At 34.2% G+C, this 16,363-nt stretch overlaps 2 protein-coding genes across 2 annotated transcripts; both read right to left on the bottom strand.

Moving 5' to 3' along the window:
• Window positions 1–520: 520 nt before the first annotated feature.
• LOC107849491 (uncharacterized RING finger protein ZK637.14-like) lies at window positions 521–1,201 on the bottom strand. The gene is made up of 2 exons (XM_016694054.1): window positions 1,060–1,201; window positions 521–900 (listed from the first exon to the last, which is right to left on the bottom strand). The coding sequence occupies exons 1-2, from the start codon at window positions 1,199–1,201 to the stop codon at window positions 521–523; spliced, it is 522 nt and encodes a 173-aa protein (XP_016549540.1).
• A 1,454-nt stretch (window positions 1,202–2,655) lies between these two features.
• LOC107851016 lies at window positions 2,656–9,545 on the bottom strand. Its single transcript, XM_016695902.2, has 9 exons — window positions 8,790–9,545; window positions 6,100–6,623; window positions 4,314–4,364; window positions 4,117–4,224; window positions 3,821–3,916; window positions 3,512–3,610; window positions 3,362–3,421; window positions 3,146–3,264; window positions 2,656–2,926 (listed from the first exon to the last, which is right to left on the bottom strand). The coding sequence occupies exons 1-8, from the start codon at window positions 9,322–9,324 to the stop codon at window positions 3,199–3,201; spliced, it is 1,539 nt and encodes a 512-aa protein (XP_016551388.1). The 5' UTR covers window positions 9,325–9,545; the 3' UTR covers window positions 2,656–2,926; window positions 3,146–3,198.
• Window positions 9,546–16,363: the final 6,818 nt, after the last annotated feature.

Here is a 16,363-nt window from a genome sequence, read left to right as displayed (position 1 = left end):
GGCTTCAATATAAATTGTTATCAACAGACAGCAATAAGCGATATGATAAAGCAAAAGAAAAAATAAGATGAACACACAGATTTACGTGAAAATCCTTGACGGGAAAAATCTTGGGCGGGCAAAGAAATTTTACTATAATGGATGGAGAATACTATGAGGAGAATGAGGTATTTAAAACGTCCAAACCGACCCACTTAACGCACTTATATAATTCGTGCGTACAAATAAATCCTAACCCCAAAAACATACATGTACATACCGCGGAGGCGAGTCCGATCCCGGAGCCCACTACTAACCCCACAAAAAATTACAAACATGTGTCGCACCGCCAACTTTTCAGGGTCGTATCAACAGAATTCGGGTCACAACCTCGAACATAAATAGACAAATAAGGTTTTTACATTCAAACAGAAGAGTTTGTAATTCGATAGCATGGATAATTGTAGCATAAAATATATCAATCAATCTAAGAAGAAATAAAGGACTTTCGGTTTATATTTTGAAAGAAGAAAAACAGAAGCTAGTTAGCTAGGAGATCATAACGGCAAACAGGGCAAGAATTGCCATTCTCTAGCCAAGTTGTAATGCAATCTCCATGAAACAAGTGCGAGCAAGGCATACACATCAACTCCCTCTCCTCCCCAAGCTTTTCCAAACAAATCATACAATCTTCATTCGCAACATCTTCATCAACCTCCATATTCTTTACTAGCCCTAGTATGGATGACGAATGGTGAACGACTAATTTAACACGTACGCGCACATCCAAGTGTATCGTCCTATCCTTGTTGCACTCATCATCAACAATTTCACTGACTTTACCAATCATATCATGAATAACAAGCTGACGATAATTCTTATCAAACTCCTCACCCCAATTCTCAGTTTTCTCTTGCATGACTTCGAACAAGAAGGGGTGCTATATGAAGTGGATGGAGTATAGAAAGGAGCTGGTACGAGAGTGCTGGTGTTCAAGTTGATCAGGACTAGACCAATATTTTTGATGAGTATGAAGGTCAAATTTAATGGCTAATGAGGGTAAACGAGTAGGAGGCTCACCTTGTGCTGAGTAGAATTCAGCAATTGCACCAGTTGCATCTTTTGGTGATAATAATAATTGACGAATTTTAACTGTCGCATTCGAGGAGGAATTATGGTATTTCAAACGACCATACAACTTCAAATCTTTTTTCTTCGTCATAATAAACAAACTAACAGCTGTTGATCATCTCTCCCAATAAACTACAAGTCTTGTTATAGATGAGAAACAAATCCTACACCAAACTCAATTTAGGAACCTCAAATTTAATTAATAAAACAAAAAGGGTCAATTCAAGGGATTAATTAAAAGATCCAAAACAACAAAGACCTATATCAGTTAAAAACAAAACAACAATAGTTTCTAATAGAATTCACGATGACTATAATATTATAGATATAATATAGATTATAGATAATAAAAGTGCGAGACACGTGACTAAACTAGTTAAATCATAAAAGTAAATTAGAAAAAGGAAAAGGAAAAAGGCCCAGCCTCCCTTATAAACTTGGTTGAAGCCCTAGTACCATTAATTAATTTTCAACTCTTAAATATTAGAAATAAATAGTGAAAAGATGATTTTAAAGCACTTCACACTTTTATTATATTATAAATTATATATATAGATTATAAATTATGATATAGATTATAAATGATAGATTATAGATATAGCTAATAGATATAAATAGATAAAAAGCCTGAGAAGTAAAATACGAAAGGAATTGGGCCAAAGTTTTAGTTAATTGACATATATTCCCTCTTTCTAGAATTTATTATTAACTAAAAATTACACGAATACACAACTTATATTTTCAATATTACAAAAAATCTCAACTCCCTGAACATATTACAAAAATTTCAATATATACAGAGAATGCTATGTATATATCGGTAATGTTATGTATACTAATAGGGAGAGAGAATAAAGTAATTAAAAAAATGAAAGAAAGTATAATTAATTCTAAAAAGATTAATATTTATGTTATTTATACTTCTATTTAACCCCTAGAGAGTCAAAATGTTACCATAAGAGCCCATTTAGATATGCGACTAGAAATAATTTAATATGAAATTGAAGTGTTGTTAACGCATACAACTACATTTTTAAGTTGTAGTTTTTCTTATAAACATGAGAATTAATTAAAAAAAAAAATACTTTTTATAATTCAAAAATAGAATACCGTAGTATCCTAAGACATTTCATTAAGAAATCGCATATTTTTATGTTTCTTTTAAAAATAAATATTTATATTTATAAATTTATATATATATATATATATATAATTTTATAAAGATATCCTACTAATCAAATAATAATAGTAAATAGTTATTCACATGGTATGAATAATATATTTCTACTACTTATATAGGAGTATATAATATGTAAGTTTGGTGGTACAACCAATCAGATAACTGTGTCAATATGGCGTCATGGGATCACTCGACTATATGTTTCTGTAATGAGATAGTGAAGTTTTCAGAGAACCAAAAGCAAACACCACCTAGTATTACTGTAAAGACAAATCAAGAACATAACACGAGACATGCACGATGAGCTGCCAATACGCAGTATCTTCAACTGTCAACTCGTTACCTATGTACCCGGCTCAACATTCTTGGAAAACAATCGAATAGACGGATTGAAATTTGAAGGAGAATTGGCTATTCAATCGTGTGGAGTAACTGAGACTGAAATTGGAGGGAAAAAAAAATCCTAATATGCTCTGCTAGCAATTATAATCCTAATATGCTCTGTTAGCAATTATAATCTAATTTGTAACACTACAACAAACCAAAGGGAAAGGTAGAAATAAGTTAACTGGCTTATGAAAAATACAGGCAATCGTCCATTAATGCCCTTGTGTCTTCGACATCTGGGTTTATGCTCTGTCAAAACAAGACAAACAGTTAATTAGTACAAAGTTGGATTTTAAAATGCCAGCTTACTGATTATATCAAGATGAGATACGCTTCAATCATTGAAAAATTTTATAAATATACTATGACGAATCTCAGAGAATCTCAATTTGCAGATAGTGCCAAAGGACTAAGAACGAGTGGAACAATATGAAAGCCACAAGAGATTAACGAACTTCAAGTTCTTACCTGCGAAATGAAAAAGGTGCCAAGAAACACCACCGAAATGTTGAGGATGCCTATTACAATAAGTATGACTCGACAACAGTTCGACCAAACTTTTCTTCAACATCCTTGGGTGTCTCAATCTAATCCAAAAATAATCAGGAAGAAGTCAAATTTTAGAAGAAAGGAAGGGGCAAGAGCAGAGAGTAACACCAATGCACAAGCAAAACATGAACTTACCGCATTTAGAGCTTTGAAAAGAGCCTTAACTGTGTTATGTGGGTTCCTTGAGCCAACCACCTGTCAAAGTATGATGTTACAATGATTGCACTCAATAAATACCTATTTCAATTTTATGTGACCTGTTTGATCAGAATTATAATATCGTACCTTCGATTTCACATTCCTAAAACCGGCTAAATGCAAGATTGTTTGGACAGTTCTACCTGCTTTCATCCCTGTTTGAGTAGGAGCAGGCCACAGATATACCTGAATAGAAAAGTAAGCAAGCAAAAGTTCAAGACCAAAATGCCAAAAAAATGAAAAAATATGGGAACTTTTTTATAAAGAGAAAACCAAGATTCTTATTTTTATAAAAAAAAAAAAAGTAGGCGTAAACAGAAAGCTGTAATGGATATTTTACGTGCATGAGCAACGGAAGATTGTAAAGAGAAAAAGTCGTTTCAGAATAGTTGGTACCTTGGTCTTTTTGTAGTTTGTTTGAACTGCATGTGAAATTGTATGCTCCTCATGTCGTTCAACATAATGTAGGTTCTGGAAGCATTTCTCATATGCCTGTAGGATTTATTTTTTAATAAAAAGAAGTCATGTTTTAGCAAACTTGCTAAAAGACGAAAAAGTCTCCTTTGGAAGGATATGAGGCCAAAAAAAAAGGCTTCTTTTCATACATAATCATTCGGCCAAAACATTGATTAAAAAAAATAAATGAAAGCATGTGCATTAAATGCAACCAAACAATAAACAGACTCCTGTACCTTTTGCAGGGCAATGGGAATAGCTGGACCTTTTGCTTTTGCAAAACCAACGACTCCATGATAGTTCCCGCAAGCCAACAAAGCAGTATACTTGACAACTTGTCCCCCCTGCATCACGTTTCAGCCAAATTTTGTGAAACGGCTCATTCAAGATCCATCAAAGGAGAATGAAAGATCCATTGACATAGCTGCATTACCTTAGTAACCTTACATGTCCTATTGACATCAATGAGTTTCACATCAAAACCCTGCCATCATGAAGAAATGATTAGTATAAATGAAAGAATGTTGACACCAAAATTCGGTAAAGCATACATTCTACGAAGTAACTCAATATATACCGTTGTTAATCATAAACATGTTCTCATAAAATGATAGTATTTATGTAAATGTTGTTGAGTTAGGCAGCCATTAGAATCCTCAACATAGAAACAAAGAGTGTATGCAAATGAGGAAGCAGGGTTCCCACTTTACGTGCGGGTCTTAGGAATACCAAATATATTAACAAATTTTACAAGCACCTCACTACTTGACCTTAACCATGATCCGAACTCTCAGATCAGCTACTTCTATAGCACTTATTGAAACTTGCAATTTGCTGGAGGCTTTGGGATGGTCCCTCATATAAGACAACTAAATGTATATTGTCCTCCTTTTGTTTGGTCAAGAGAACTCTAAAGGCAAGCAAACTAGATGAAGCATTTTGGAATTACCCAGTTTCCCTTTCTCATAATGAAACGTTTTGGGTCACTAGCCAAAAACGAGAATTGACTAGTTCATTTCGTGTCAACTCCACTCTATCATCCTTACTCAATTTTTCCATTTCTTTTTGGTGGGAACATTTCAGATTTGCTATTTAGTTTATCAGAAAAAGGAATGCCAAGACGCTACTTAGCAGCATCGCAATGGAAAGGTCTCCTACCAAGTACTAACACGGGAAGAGGGAAGAACGTGCACCTTCTTTTGCCGAACAAAAACAGGAGAGCTTTTCTGGAATAGACTGATCTACCAGAGATTAGGAGTTTTTGTTCACTGCATGGGCAAGAGCGGGATATAGCATGCTTCTACTTTCATACCAGCAGATTGGGGTCTAACCTCTAACTAATAAGATTCTCGTTCTCACAATAGAACTTAGGAAAATTTCATTACTTTCGAAACCTCCAGTAAATTCCATCAAAATAACATTAGTTTTTAATTTATTTATTTTTTTGGATAACATTAGTTTTTAATATTAACCTGTTTCTCTAGCAGAATAAGGAACACAGCCCAAAAAAGATTTATAATTAGTACTGCCAAATTTTCTGAGAAACAAACACCACACCCATTTCATAGAAGCCATCATAAAACAAAACCAAGAAGCTCAAGTCTTTTAAAAAAGTGATTAGTTAGAAGCTATTCCTTCTACGTACTATGAAATGATCAGACATGTAAACATGGTACAGGAGTCTGGCCTCAAAGATCTGGTATCAAAAACATGCTTCTTGCAACTTCTCATAATATTAACAGAAATTTTCAAAATAACGGCTAAAAGTTTCCACCTAAAACGACTTCCCAAAAGGTAAGTCCAATTTGCAAGAAAGTAAAACCTATGCTTTCATCTCATTTCAAATTGTTTTTTTCTATTCAAAGAAACACAAGCAATAAAACATCTTTTATCTTCGAGAAATCCACCAGCCAGTACTTTTTAACACCCAATCTGAGGCTCAAGACGAGATGAAATTTCCAGAAAACGAATGGAGTCAAAAGCTTCATACTGAAAGAAAAACTCCGACACAATGAAGAAGACAAAGCAAAATTTTAAATCTAATTCAGCAATTGTAGCACTGCAGATCGAATCTGAAAGCAGCTTTAGTGAAGTAGGACAATTTCGAGATGATGAAAAAACTATGCATGCCACGAAAAGGAATGCCTACTGATCCAAATTCAGAAACAAGAAAATTTGTTTATCCAGGTCTAGGTGAACAGGGTAAGAGTTGTGCTTACTTTTCTGTACATAGGTCTTCTTTTCTTCTCTGTCAACGAGTTCCTCTCTTCAGCAAGATCTCTGATTTCTTCTTCTAAAAGCTTACCCTTTTTCCCAAAGGTGTGGTCTAATTCAGCCAGTTTTTCTTCAAGTTTCCTGTCAATGGCATTGAGCTTCTCTAACAATATATCATCCTTCTCTTTCATGTCATCAAACTCCATGTCGTCATCGTCATCTCCTCCTTGAATCATCTCCTTTTCCTTTTCAAATCCAGCATGTTCTAAAAGATCTACGGAGGGTCCCACCTGCTCATGTTGAATGATTCCATAATTCTCTGGGTCATTGGGATCATAAGCTTCCTTCCGCTGCACCATTCGCATGGCCCTATTCAACTTCTGCTGCAGAAGAAATTTTTCCTTACCCTCAGACACTTTAAGGCGGTTCATGAGCTCCCCAATCACCCGATACTCCGGTCTCAGCCGGAAATGCTTTTGCTCAAACTTGTCAATTCTGTTCATCCATTTGTATGCATCATCAAGTGTTTCTGGTCAAAACTTCCATAATTTGTCAATTCCAATTCGACAACAAAATGCTTTCAATTGGTTTTGCAAGTCAGTTCACATAATTGAACTTCACATAAATACACGCAGACAAACATAATTCTAACAGTATGCTATTATTTTTCCATACTTTTCCAACCTATCTAATAAACCCCAACAAAAACTTTTCAACAATAACATTTACATTAACTAAAAGTAACAGACATATCCATACTGCTCACCTCCACCCTATAAACAGCACAAAAACAAACAAACCTAGTATGTTCCCACAAGTGAGGTTTGGGGAGGGCAGAGTAGAGTAGTGTGTACGTAGATCTTACCCCAACCTTTGAGAAGGTAGAGAGGTTCCCGAATGATCCTCGGCTGAGCAAACAGTGAAAAAGAGGCAATAGCAACAATCAGAACAGCAACAAGATAATAAGATACCGAAACAATGGGTAGTGATAGAAATCTAAAAATAAGGGAAATCAACGAACAATACTAAAACTCTGGGAAAGGGAACGGAAAACGCCAAACTACTACCTAACTAACTAACCTTCTACCTTAATCCTTGACCTCCACACCCTCCTATCATGGGTCATATCCTATGTGAACTGGAGATGTGTCATATCCTACCTAATCACCTCACGCTAATAGTTCTCAGGCCTAGCTAGCCCTCCACAAGCTTACTACAACCAACATCTCACACCTCCTAACCATGGCATCTGCATCGCTCCTCTTCACCTGAGGCTATATTTCCAATCCCCCCCGGTTATCATGCTTTCTCTGTGTTAATAAACTAACATTGTTTTGTGCCTTCCCATTTTCTTAGAACGCAAAAAAGCCAATAAAGCTTTTTTAATATTGGGAAATCAAAACCTTTGCATTCTACTTTAACCACTAGGGGTCATTTGGTAGTTGGTTAGAATGATGCAGTTACTCGTAATTCGGGTATTAGTTATTCCATCTTCTGCTTCGCATAAGGTAGCACACCAATTCCCTCATAACTTATACAACTTATTTGCTAGCTACCAAATATTGCATAACTTGTACATAAAAAATTAGTACATGCATAAGTTGCTTCTGACAAGCTACCAAATGACCCTAAACGTCTCAAACGGGATTCAATGAAAAATGAAATCATTGTACCTGCATCAGTGAAGTTCTTAAGGAGCTCCTCATATCGTTTAAACTTCTTATCAGAAGCCTCCCATCTTTTATTAATAGCATCAGGACTCCATCTCTCATCATCATCATCCGAATTCGAATCCGTAGGCGCATCAAAATAACTAAACTTCTCCTCTTCCAACTTCTTCTCAAGTTTCTCAATTAATGGTCCAACACCCGTTGAATCCTCATTTTCCTCATCATCAATATCACTTACATCTAATACTTTCTTCTTTCTTTCTTCCCTTTCCCTTTGTTTATCCCTTTCTACCGCAATAACAATTCTTCAATTACTCTATATTAATAAATCAAGACCGTTTCGTACCTTCTCTCCACTACCTTTTTATTACTACGTAAACAACTACTTTAACCATTAAGTGTCGTATGTTAGCTGATTAGAATTATACATGTATTAGCTACAAACCAAACATCGTATTAATTTTATACATACATATATAAATATCTTATTTCCTAACCAGTTAACAAGCGCAACGACGAAATAATTGTACCTGCATCAGTAAAGTTTGTAAGAAGCTCTTCATTTCGTTTAAACTTCTTATCAAAAACCTCTCATCTTTTATTAATAGCATCAGGACTCCACCTCTCATCATCATCATATGAATCCGTAGACTAGTCAAAATAACTAACTTTTTCCTCATTCAACTTCTTCTTCTCAAGTTTCTCAACTAATGGACCAACACCCATTGAATCCTCATTTTCTTCGGAATCACTATCAGTTTTATCTAATCCTTTCTTCTTTCTTTCTTCTTTTAAACTTATTATCAAAATCTTCTACCCCGCATAAGATAATTCACAAATTCCCTTATAACTTATACACGTATTAGTTATGGGTGTTTCTAAATTGCAAACGACACATCCTATAAATTTTATACATGAATAGCTTATTTTCTAACTAGCTACTAAATATTGTATAACTTCAACATAAATATAAAACACAAATAACTTGCTTCTTTACTAGCTACCAAAAGACGAAATCATTAGACCTGCATCAGTGAAGTTCTTAAGAAGCTCTTCATGTCTTTTAAACTTCTTATCAAAAACTTCCCATCTTTTATTAATAGCATCAGGAGTCCATCTCTCATCATCATCATCCGAATCCGAATCCGTAGGCTCATCAAAGTAACTAAACTTCTCCTCTTTCAGTTTCTTCTTCTCAAGTTTCTCAATTAATGGTCCAACACCCATTGAATCCTCATTTTCCTCATCATCAATATCACTTGTACCCAATCCTTTCTTCTTTCTTTCTTCCCTTTCCCTTTGTTTATCCTTTTCTACCTCGAATAACAATTCTTGAATTATTCTTTCCGCCGACGGCGCCCGATTGGAGAACGCAGTTGAGAAGAACCGAGGGGTTGGGGTTGAATGCGGCGGAAAAGGGTGTCGGAAATTGGGTAACTTTGTTGCTCCGGCGGTTCCGGCAGCGGAATACGGCGGACGTGGTGGTGGTGGTTTGGTGGTGATGAAACGGAGCTGATTACGGAGTATTCGGGTCCAAAACAACGGCGTTTTGGTATTCATTTTTTGATCGGACTGAAATGAGGTAAAGAGGGAAGTGATGAAGAAGACATTGCCAGTGTAGCGGGTGAAGGGTTTAGGGTATTGCGTTGTCGGGTCGGGTCGGGTCGGGTCGGGTCGAAATTACGGGTCGTTAAGCATTGATGTGCCCCTTTTTCTTTTTTCTTTTTTTTTTTTTTAGATTAGGGATTGTTACAAAACTTAGTAAATATGGACTCATAATTACTCTATTTAGTCTAGTTTTCAATTAATTACAATTCATAACTTCCTCTTGTTTATTAATTATTCCTAATTACAATTCATCTAATTCTTACATAGCTATAAGATTAACTTAAGAGAATATTTTTAAAAAAAAAAACTAGTGGAATACCACCACTAATTAATCCTTTTTTCATTTGCTTATCAATCTTCAAATAACCTTTAAAACATTTCAGATCTTCAATTCAATCTTGAAAATTGTCAGATTGAACATCATCCCAAACTGAGCTCCAAATCTAGGTCATTTGGATCATTGTTACATTCCAATCGGAGCTCCAAATCTATGCCATTTTGATCATCATTGTAATCGTCATCATTTTCCTCTATATGATCAATCATATCGAATATCATTGTAAGCTGTTAAAAAGAGGGAGAAGGTATGTGAGTGATTGTATGTTCAAAATAACAATTATTAACCATATTAACAAGTGCATATCTGATCCTCTAGAACTACTTCATTTTTGGAGGTTTCAATGTGAATACATAAATATTTTTAAAGAATTCGAGCTTCAATAAAGATAACATTCTCATCTTGCAAATCTTGTAGGGTATTGTCACGATCCGGATCGGGGCCCTGGTCGTGACAGACATCCCCAACCATGAAGGCTCGAGAGCCCTTCTAACTTGCAATTACATACACCATTCATATACAAAGAGGAAATGTGGAAATGCATAACAAAACGAAATCATGATCAACTTTTATTTCAAACTACTCAATATTGAAATAAGTTCATAAAGATCAATAACATCTATACTAGTCTGTGAAATATCTACTAACTGAAAATAACTTCTATCTAAAGAATGGGACAAGGCCCCCAGTCAGACCATAAATCAAAATAAAACAACAATGACTTATACATTAGGCCTTCCGGAATAAGGGAGGTTCACCAACTGCAAACTTCGGACAACCCAATCTACTGCTTAGCGGGAACCTAGGACTACGTCTCAAATCCTGAAAAATAGGGGGTCAATACAGATGTACTGGTACGCAGAACAATTCAAAATAATGTATTTACATATTTATAACATAGATGAGAGCAAGTCTAAAATACCATGCATGAAATAGTTAAAAACACATGGGCAATTTCAATGATCTTAAAATGATTTTGACAATGCAGTTCTAATCTTTGTATTACTTCTGAGTTAGGTGGTACGCCCTTTAATTCTACGATCCCATGGGCTATATGGAGTACGCCCTTGACTCGGCGACCAATCCCCCAACCCAAGTTTGCCGCAAGAGTTAGAGTTTCTGATTCTGATACGCCACAGGGCACTAAGCCAGCGTGTAATCCCTCTTGGGGATACAATAACCCACATCAACAAAACACGATTTTGAGCAATGAGTTTTCTGAACTCGTGTTTTCTTCGGGTAACCACCTAACATCTCTTGAGCCTATTTTTGACCTTTTCTGAACAATCATCATTCAAAACTCACATTCTAAAAATATAAGTGAAATCTGACTTCTATTATGTTCTGAATCTGTTATGGCATTATCTGTGTTGGCGTCTTCACACCAAAACTTGCAAGTCATATTTCTGAGCCATAAAATATCATAGTAAAGTCTCTTCTTTCAAGCATAAGGTTTGAACCACCATACTTCCAACAATTTACGAAAATTCGTACTTCAAAACATTTATCAAATTATGCAAAGATCACTCTTTTCAACATTTCAACAAACATGTGGTGGTCATGAAGTTTGTGACAAAATATGTAACTCTTTCGCTATGTATCTTCAACATTTATCAACATGTAAAAGCACCCTCTCCTCAATTCAAAACCATAATCAAGTCATAAACAATAATCAATACATTCGTATCTCGCTTCTCTAAATGCAATTTAAATAGCTCATAACGTACGAAAATAAAAGACTTAGTAACAAGAAAGGGGTTATAATTGTTCATGCTCTCAATTAAACATTCAATCTCAATTTCATACATACGTATATATGAGTACAAATGAATTTAGGGAAAAGACCTCAAGACCAAAATAATAATATCATTTAAAGAGTTCATAATGCATAATTACAAATACAAATTCCAAAACCCTTTTATAAATTCATGATCTTTATAACTTTAAACCTTATTCAATGTATTTTCAACAAGCCCATGTAGTTTAGGAAAATCCCACGTACCTTAGATTACTTAGTTTAAAGGGTAGAACCCAAATCTTGATTTGTTTCTTGGAAATCTTGAACTTAAGAGTTTGATTTTTAATCTTGAAGGAAACCCTAGTTTCTATTTTGTTCTTGAGAGTGAAGAGGATTGAGATGTGTGTAAAACTAATAATGGTTGAGTAAATAACATTTAGGATGTAATTTAATTCGTGAAAAAGGTTTTTGGAGTGAGGAAAAGATCAAAATACCCCTAAGGAAACAAAAAAATTACAGAACTTCATCAGTTGACGATCAACGTTGATGGACCGTCAGTCAGGTGATAGGTCATCAGTTTTGGGATGAATTTTACCATTTTCTGCCTTAGGCTGACAACTAGGGCTAATAGGGCATTACCTAGTTGATAGGTCATCAGCCTCATCGTCATATTTTGGCAGATAGATACTTCGAAGTAAAATGAGCATAACTTTAACTCCAATATTGAATTAAGATGAAACTGGTGGCGTTGGAAAGAGGACTCAAAGACCTTTCATTTGATATATAGTAGCCCCCCTAACTCAATAGATACTAGAATTTATGGTCAATGGAAGTTGACCCAAGTTTAGACGTTCACTAAAACATAAGAAATAAGAAAGTTTTCAACTCGTCTTTGAGCTATGGGAGTTTTGTGACCTCAATTCATATTTAAAGGTATCCATACGCTATAGGATTGATCGTCACACATATAATAACAAAGAATCATTGGGTTAGGGTCTATACGCATAGGAAGGACGATTCAAACTTTAGCCCGAAAGTGCGGGGTGTTACAGGTATTTTGTTTTTGTTGAGCATTAATGCAGTTAGCACTAATCATTTTATTCAACTTTGAATACATTTGTAAATTTTTAGCATGCAATCTTTCATTTTCCAAAAGAAGAATTCCACGTTCTTCCATATCCCTTTGAGCCTGAAATTTGTGTAATTCAATATGATCATATAATTTATATATATAAAAAGAAGTATTCTGATGCACTAAAGCTCTGCTCTGTGCTGAGAGGGACTGGACCGACCGTTAGGGTCTATTGCACACAGCCTCACCTTACATTTCTGTAAGGGGCTATTTTCACGATTTGAACCCCCTATATCCATATGATAGTAACCTTACTAATTACTCTGAACCTCCAAGATAATTCAATATGATCACAATATATACATACATACATACATATACATATATATATGTATTAAACAAAAAGATGGAATCACGATTGTTGTGATAACACTGATGGACGAAGTTAGCAAAAATTTTAGTTAGAACACCGTTGTAGTTAATGACACTTTATTTTTTTATTCATCTTGTAACTTTGGTATTTTTTAGACGATGGACTAAATATTCAATTTAAGCATACTTATAATCTTATGAGAAAATATTTGACTTGATCTCGACTTTTGTAAGTAATTTTAGACATTAGGAGATAACCTAAAATTTTGTGACTCTATTTCTTTTAGTTAAATAAAGATATTTATTATAAATAGTTAATAATCATTATTACATGATATTGCGGCAGCATTGTTGTTGTTAAGCCTAGAAGGTGCAAATAGTAATAGTAGGGTTATAACAAAAAGTCTAATGGGATAGGTAGGGCTGTTTATCGGTTGGATAATTATGCTTAATAGTTCGATTTGCTGGTTATCGGTTTTTAAATATATTAATCTGTTATCCACCTACTAGGATAACGATTGGTTCGGTATCGGATTAGCAATATGGACGGTTATCGGATGGTGTAACGAATAAATTTAAGAGACAACAAAATATCGAGCGATTATTGGTAGTTCCTCCGTTTCTTCACCGATTAAGTTATTTGTATACTATGATTGATCTATTTATCAATCGTTTAGGCATCTTAAGTTTTGTTCATATAGTTATTTAATAGATTAAAAAAGGCAGAATACATCGGTAGATCCCTTAACTATGCACCATTTTTCACTTAGGCACCTCAAGTGAACTGTTCTCATTTTAAGCACCTAAAGTAACCATAAATTGTGTCACTTTGGCACATTTTGCTGATTCAACAAAGAGAGTGTATCACACTAGATTTTGAGTGCATGACAGCGTTAATTTAGTCCATTTTTCATTTAATTTTACCATGTTCTTCCATATTTTTCATCCTACCATCTTAACCTCCATCAGTGGAGTATCTCTTAGCTAAAAATCAAATTAAAAAATTCAAATGCTAACAACTCCTCTGAAACCCTTGTCCTCCAAATCCTCCGCCGCAAAAATTTACCGCCGCCACAAAACTCTCCTTCTTCAAATGGTGTTCAGATAATCCAAAATTCAAACACACTGCGAAAACCTACGGTGAAATGCTCAGATTCATGTGTTATTCTGACCATTATCGTAACGAAAACAATGATAGTATTTTTATGCTGTTGAATTCCATGAAGAATGATGAAATTGTTATTGATTCAGATACATTTAAGTTGTTGCTTGATTCGTTTACTCGTAATGGCGATTTTGATTTGGCTATTGAGATTTTGGAATTTATTGAAAGTGATAATTCGTGTTGTTGTTTAACTCCTGATGTTCATCATTCTGTGCTTATTGCTCTCGTTCAGAAAAATCAAGTTGATTTAGCTTTGTCGATTTTCGCTAAATTGTTGCAAACTAATAGCGTTAGAGTTAGTAGTAGTGTTGCTTGTAATGTGTTGCCAGTTGGACTTAGGAAGGGAAATATGAGAGCGGAGTTTAAACGTGTTTTTTTATAAGCTATTAACTGAAGAATGGTATGGGGCCTTTTTTTTTGTGGAATATTTGCATGATTGAGAGCACTATGAACGGTGTAGAGTTTTGGATTGTGATCGCTGATATTCAACCTTCATTGACGGAGGTTAAGCTTGAAGAATGGTTGGGTGAGGAAGATGAAGTCAAAGAACTTTTGTAATTATTTTGTCAAAAGTCACTTGTCATTAATTCATTGAATATTTTGTAATGTATTTTGGTCTTTTAGAAAAAATAAATAAATTGTGGAGGCATATAATGATGTGACAATTTAAAATAAGTTGACACAAATTAATTGATCATTTAATCCATGTCAAAAGTGAGTGCAATTTACGCGCTAGAGCTGATGCAAAAATGTGTCAAAATGACACACTTTGTCGCTGGTTTGAGTGTTTAAAATGAACGACATTCACTTGACGTGCTAAAGTGAAAGATGGTGTCATGTTGAGGGGTCTGGCGGGGTATTCTGCCATTAAAAAATAGAATCAAATAAAAAAAAAATTTCTAAACCTAAAATTTATGTAAAAATATTTTTAATTACTGAATTGACAGAAAAATCATAACTTTAATATTATTTGAATTTTCCTGAATTATATCAAACTTTGTGAATGACACATTTGAGTTGTTTCATTTTTGTTACAATCCTTTGTGTTGTCAAGAATAATTTATGTTTTAGTTTAAGAATTAATTTTGGGTTTTCTTTACATTTTAAAGAGTCTGACTGCACTTTATGGTTAGATGTCACAAGAAGTGAATGTTATTTCTAAACTAAGAAGTGAATAGAACAGTAAATGGAGTTTTATATGTTTGATTGATAAAAGATACTTACATATCTAGGGGTAAAAATATAATTATAATAATTCTTAATGGGTTAACGGTTTACCCGATAAGAAAATTGAGTAATCTCATACCAATAAGCCATTAAATTAATTTTGCAGTTGAATTATCAGTTCCGATTCGATTTTAAACAACCCTAGAAATAACAGATTAAGCCTTGCAAAAATAGTTTCATTTTTTATCTACGTTCAATGCTCGGGCTATAAACAAAGGTGAAACTTTCTATATAAGATTGAGCATTAATAAGTTATATGAACATACATTAGACCTAACTCAAACGTTTTAGGAAAGAATAACTTCTGAAGAACTATATTTACTGAACTAACATTTCTTATGAACCATTTGTTGTGCTCTAAAAGCTTCTTTTTGTCAAGAGAATTCAATAACTTAATTAAGATAAGGTGGGAGTGTCTAGGGAGGAGTAAATATTTTTTTAAAAATTGAACAATTTAAAGTAAAAAAAAAAAAGACCTTTATATATATAAATATAGTTTAATTTTTAAGCGAGTATCAAAATTTTACGATAAAAACCTGGATGAGATATCTTTTATTGTCAAACCAAATTTTGATTTGTGTTCTGTCAAGTCCTAGCTCCTCACTCAGTTGCTCCATTACATGATTTTCTGGATCTGGCATCTAGCTAAACATCCTAATAAGAAAACAAAAATTATAATGATATTAATTAAAACAATTGATAAAAAATCAAAAGAGTAACAAAACAAAGGGTGTGTTTGGTATGAAGGAAAATAATTTCAGAAAATGTTTTCCAATTTTCTTATGTTTGATTGGCTTATATGTTTTGAAAAATATTTTACAAACCAACTTATTTTCCTTAAATCTAAGGAAAATGACTTTTCTTCAAAAAGTATGGAAAACATTTTCCAAAATTTTTTTTCAACCTCACTTTAAAGTTGAAATATTCATATAATTCTCAAAATCATATACCCCGCACCCCGCCCTCAATACCCTATACCCCGACACTACCTCTACCCCCACCCCCCCCCCACACCCCTACCCCCTCTACCCCCATCCCTACCTCCAAAATTCAATTGTTTTAAAAAGTATTTCAAAAAAA

Source organism: Capsicum annuum, chromosome 12 (assembly GCF_002878395.1).
Source record: "Capsicum annuum cultivar UCD-10X-F1 chromosome 12, UCD10Xv1.1, whole genome shotgun sequence".
Lineage (NCBI taxonomy): Eukaryota > Viridiplantae > Streptophyta > Magnoliopsida > Solanales > Solanaceae > Capsicum > Capsicum annuum.
Note: the sequence above shows the minus strand (reverse complement) of the source record. Positions and strands in the feature narration are given on the sequence as shown.

What these genes read in the sequence shown, in the direction of transcription:
- LOC107849491 (XM_016694054.1), bottom strand. Translation starts at nt 1,201, where the DNA reads ATGACGAAGAAAAAAGATTTGAAGTTGTATGGTCGTTTGAAATACCAT. An exon ending in TGAATTCTACTCAGCACAAG is followed by an intron (nt 901 to 1,059) that starts GTGAGCCTCCTA and finishes TCTTGTTCGAAG; the next exon opens with TCATGCAAGAGAAAACTGAG.
- LOC107851016 (XM_016695902.2), bottom strand. Translation starts at nt 9,324, where the DNA reads ATGAATACCAAAACGCCGTTGTTTTGGACCCGAATACTCCGTAATCAG. An exon ending in TAAGAACTTCACTGATGCAG is followed by an intron (nt 6,624 to 8,789) that starts GTCTAATGATTT and finishes AGTTTTGACCAG; the next exon opens with AAACACTTGATGATGCATAC. An exon ending in GAAGACCTATGTACAGAAAA is followed by an intron (nt 4,365 to 6,099) that starts GTAAGCACAACT and finishes TCATGATGGCAG; the next exon opens with GGTTTTGATGTGAAACTCAT.